The 4,489-nt window shown below is 31.2% G+C and overlaps 1 protein-coding gene across 1 annotated transcript; it reads right to left on the minus strand.

Moving 5' to 3' along the window:
• Positions 1–2,032: 2,032 nt before the first annotated feature.
• Positions 2,033–4,011, minus strand: LOC118487493. Its single transcript, XM_035984382.1, has 7 exons — positions 3,941–4,011; positions 3,153–3,280; positions 2,934–3,021; positions 2,699–2,831; positions 2,529–2,584; positions 2,231–2,351; positions 2,033–2,155 (listed from the first exon to the last, which is right to left on the minus strand). The coding sequence occupies exons 1-7, from the start codon at positions 4,009–4,011 to the stop codon at positions 2,033–2,035; spliced, it is 720 nt and encodes a 239-aa protein (XP_035840275.1).
• Between the last annotated feature and the right edge of the window lie 478 nt (positions 4,012–4,489).

The raw sequence follows: 4,489 nt of genomic DNA on the forward strand, positions 1-4,489 counted from the left end.
TTTTTTAAATGTATAAATAATTTATTATTTAGTATTTTTTTTCATTATTTGATGTATAAAATTATATTTATTCAACATGTACAACAATATAAGAGGTTTTTAAAGATATAACTTTTTATTTTTTTGTATATAAAATTATATGTATTCAATCCATGTAATAAACAAAGTTTTTAAAGATATATTATATTATTATTTAGTATATAAAGTCACATTTATTCAGCCCGTGTAATACACGGGGTTCTAATCTAGTTATCTATAAGAGATGGTCTAATATGATGACAAGTGTCCCAAAAGTGGTTTCTTTTATTATATAGTATAGATGTCGCTTAATTTAGTTAATTAGTGTTTTGTAAAATTGATTTTTAAAATAGAGTTCAATGTTTCGTAACATAAAATTTATACAATTTCATTTAATTATATTGACTATGATATTAACTATGAAGTTAATTTTTGGTTACAATTGATAGGGTGTAACTCATAACACTTAGCTCTAAATACTAATTAATTTATATGTATTATTTAGTCTACATCTGTCTATTCCTCTCTCTCTCTTTCGGATCACTCGCACCTTTGCCGGAGAAACCTGAGCATCGCTGGAAGTCGGAGAACTTCGCTGGAGAAATCAGAAACCACCGGAGAAAACCAAAGTCGTCAGAGTTGGCCGGAGTTTGCAACGGGAATCATCTCATCACTGTTCGGTATACCCTTTCTTTTATCAAACAATTTCTTGTTAATCTTTATCATACGCCATTCATTGTTTTCAAAGTTAAAAAAAAAACTGTTTTGAGATTAAATACAGAAAACTGTTTGTTATTGCTTCAATGATTAGCAAAACTGTCGAAACTTGATTCATGTTTGAACCTTCATCAAACAGTTTTCAAAGTTAATGTATGAACTTCTGGTTTATGTTATGAAGAGTATCATAAAGAATTAAACTATTGTTCAAATATAAATGGAATCAAAGACATAACAGTGGCATTGTTTTTCTAATAAAGAAGTTGACCGCCGATTTTTGTTTAAAACAATTAATAAATATTAATCAAACACCAAACAGGCTATAGCCGAGTGGTGGTGTAGATTCGTTGTTGAGTTGTTTGGGGTTGAAGTCTCTGGTTCTAGACTCGTTCCTAATAAATCGCTGACCATTTCATCTTTTGTTTTGTTTCTTTTCTTTTATTTTCATTTTGTTTTATACATTCACAAATATAACCATTAAGGTTTAACTCAAGCACTTAGTAACCCAATTCGTGATTAATGTTGATTTATATAATATAAGATTTTGTTTCATTTACAAAACCTATTTAACTAATGATGTGTTATTATTTAAAATTTAGAATTAGTTAACCCAAATAACTACTAATTTAATGGTTTAATTTAATTCTTTTTAGATATCATAAAATGTTAATAAGTTTAGTTTATAAAAAACCATGTGTTCAAACAATATTTGAAAATGAAACCAAACAGTCAAATTGTTTATAAAAAGTGGAAAATTATTTCTCAGTCTTTGGGATCAATGGCTTGGAAACACCAACACCTTCATCTTCGACTATTTCATCACTCATGCGGCGCTTTGTCGGAGAACAACCTAATGCGTCATCTACTTCGTACACTTTACCAAGATTATGTTTTACTTCATAAGAAGACGCTTTCTTATTGCTTCCAACTACATTGGAGATAGGCGTAGCATTGTCACCGGTGCATGACACATCATCCTAATTTAAAAAAAAAACAATAAGTATAAATCTTCCAAACAAATTAAGTAAAATAGTAAAATTATTGTATTACCTTAGTAACCTCAAAAGGATTAGACAAACTGGCGGACACCGGAACACCATACGATTCCGACTGCTCATGCTGTAAGTACAAAAGAAACAATAAAATAAAATACACCTGATTATATTTATATCTCTTTGAAAACGAAAGGAACATGAAACAATAAGAATGACATAATGAGGAATTAAACCTGGTTAATATTGAATTTGGCGTAGAGCGCGGCAATGATGTCATCATTGTTGGTTGCCATTGCAATACCCTAGTTTTCTACTTGATATTCAATGTTATATTCGGTAACATTTATGACAAACGCATACTTCTTTCCAACCAATGTGTCAAAGATCTCGGGATATGGGTTGGGTATCTCTCCGGAATTAACGACCTAAAATTTTATACAATTTATTGTTAAATTACTACGAGTACAATAATAAATAACGGGGTTCAAGAATCTGATTACCTGATCTTGGATAGCAAGTAACTCTTTGGCAGATTTCTTAAAAATTTTGTAAGCTTCATAATCAAACATGGTTAATGAAACAGTACCAGAAGAATCTTGCACCCTGATAGGTATCTTGAAACTATAAAAGTTAAAAACAAACGAGAACGTTAATATTACTAAAAATATAATTTCCGTTTACAATTGTATAAGGAATTATAAGGAATATCAAACCGCGGAATTGCATAAATGTCGACTCCTTGACATTCATTGTTTGTACACACCAAAGCCTTTGCAGTGGTTACAACCATTGTAATACCAAAGCTTATCAGTGCATATGGTCATGACTGTGCCGAGAACCAACACCTTCTTTTTCTATTAATATGAAACAGAAATATTAATCTTATGATGAAACTATCAAAGATACCGGTATGTAATATACGCATTACAAAATACAAAAAAAAAAAAAAAAAAAAAAAAAAAGTATACCTCTAATATGGTTCCAAGTAAAGCAATGAGTATGAAATCTCCTTTGTTGAGGAACTCATCTTCCACAGTTGAAATAATATAAGAACCAACATTCTCATTTGATGAGGACGAAGCAGAAATTTTCGCAGCATACCTAAACATATTAGCATGATCAATGGACGGGAAATAAAAATAACATGAAAATACACATTAAAATAATATTGTTTAATCTTAGTTTCGATAGTACTAAATATACCTCTCTTTGAAAGATGAAATTTCTTCAATGTCAGCATTATCAATAAAAAGTCTACTGAGATCAAAACTATTGGCGACTCCACGCTTGCCTGAAATGGAATATAACACAGACTTAAATCAATATTTACAGTGTAAAAAATCTAAAATATAAATAAATATAATTATAAATTATAAAGTAGTAACTAAATACACAATATTCTAATGAAGATTTATAACGTACCTTTGTAAAGCTTTACCGTACAAAAGTGACAAATGATAACAACAAATTTCTCTCGTTTTTTGTCAATCATGTACGCAAACATATCAACAGCAAAAGAGTCCCACAACGTAACTGGACACTTTCCACCTCTAAAAATACGAACATAAAATATAAAAACATCAAGATACATTCTAATGTTTAAAATTTGAAAGCTTTCGGCGTATTCGGTCTATTTGACCCGTCTGTTTTTCGCCTTTCGCATTCAATCAGCGCTGGTGATCACTGGATAGACTTAGTTTTGCCCCGTTTAGCTACTATGAAATCGACAAATTTGGTGATCATCGGATAGACTTAGTTTTACCCCATTTAGCTACTATGAAATTGACAAATGACTGATTATTGTGAGTCTGTTAGTTGATTATTGTGAGTCTGTTAGTTACAGGGCCAAACTTTTTTTTATAAATTTATTAGTATTTAAGCCTAAACAAAAATGTCTAGTTGAAAGATCCCTTAAAATGCATCTGGTTAGTAGATACATTAAAAACACAGTTGGGTAGCTTTCGGCGTATTTGATCCATTTGACCCGTCTGTAATTCTCCTTTACCATTGAATTAGTGCTGGTGATCACCGGATAGACTAGTTTTACCCCGTTTAGCTACTATGAAATTGACAAATGAATGCTTATTGAGAGTCTTTAAGTTACAGGGCCAAACTTTTTTTTATCAATAATTAGTGTCAAATACGGTTAGTAAATGATATTATTTTGTGAACAATCCATGTTTTTGAAAGAAAAAAAGGAGATTTTATACATTAAAAACTCAGTTGGGTAGCTTTCGGCGTATTCGATCCATTTGACCCGTCTGTAATCCTCCTTTGCCATTGAATCAGCTGATCACTGGATAGACTTACTTTTACCCCGTTTAGCTACTATGAAAGCGACAAATTTTTTATCAATAATTAGTGTCAAGCGCTGGTGATCACCTGATAGACTTACTTTTACCCCGTTTAGCTACTATGAAATCCATAGTAAAACATATTATTTCGTGAACAATCCAAGTTGTTGAAAGAAAAAAAATTAGGAAATTTTATACATTAAAAACACAGTTGGGTAGCTTTCGGCGTATTCGATCCATTTGACCCGTTCGTAATTCTCCTTTAGCATTGATCAGCGCTGGTGATCACCAGATAGACTTAGTTTTACCCCGTTTAGCTACTATGAAATCGACAAATGACTGATTGTGAGTCTGTTACCTACAGGTAGAATAGAATCTGGGATAGATAACTAAATTTTACTCGCAGGTAGAATAACTACCGACTATGTTTTAAAAATGGTCCACCGTATACTGCGTTTAAGGTTA

This window comes from Helianthus annuus, chromosome 15, assembly GCF_002127325.2.
Source record: "Helianthus annuus cultivar XRQ/B chromosome 15, HanXRQr2.0-SUNRISE, whole genome shotgun sequence".
Taxonomy (NCBI): Eukaryota; Viridiplantae; Streptophyta; class Magnoliopsida; order Asterales; family Asteraceae; genus Helianthus; species Helianthus annuus.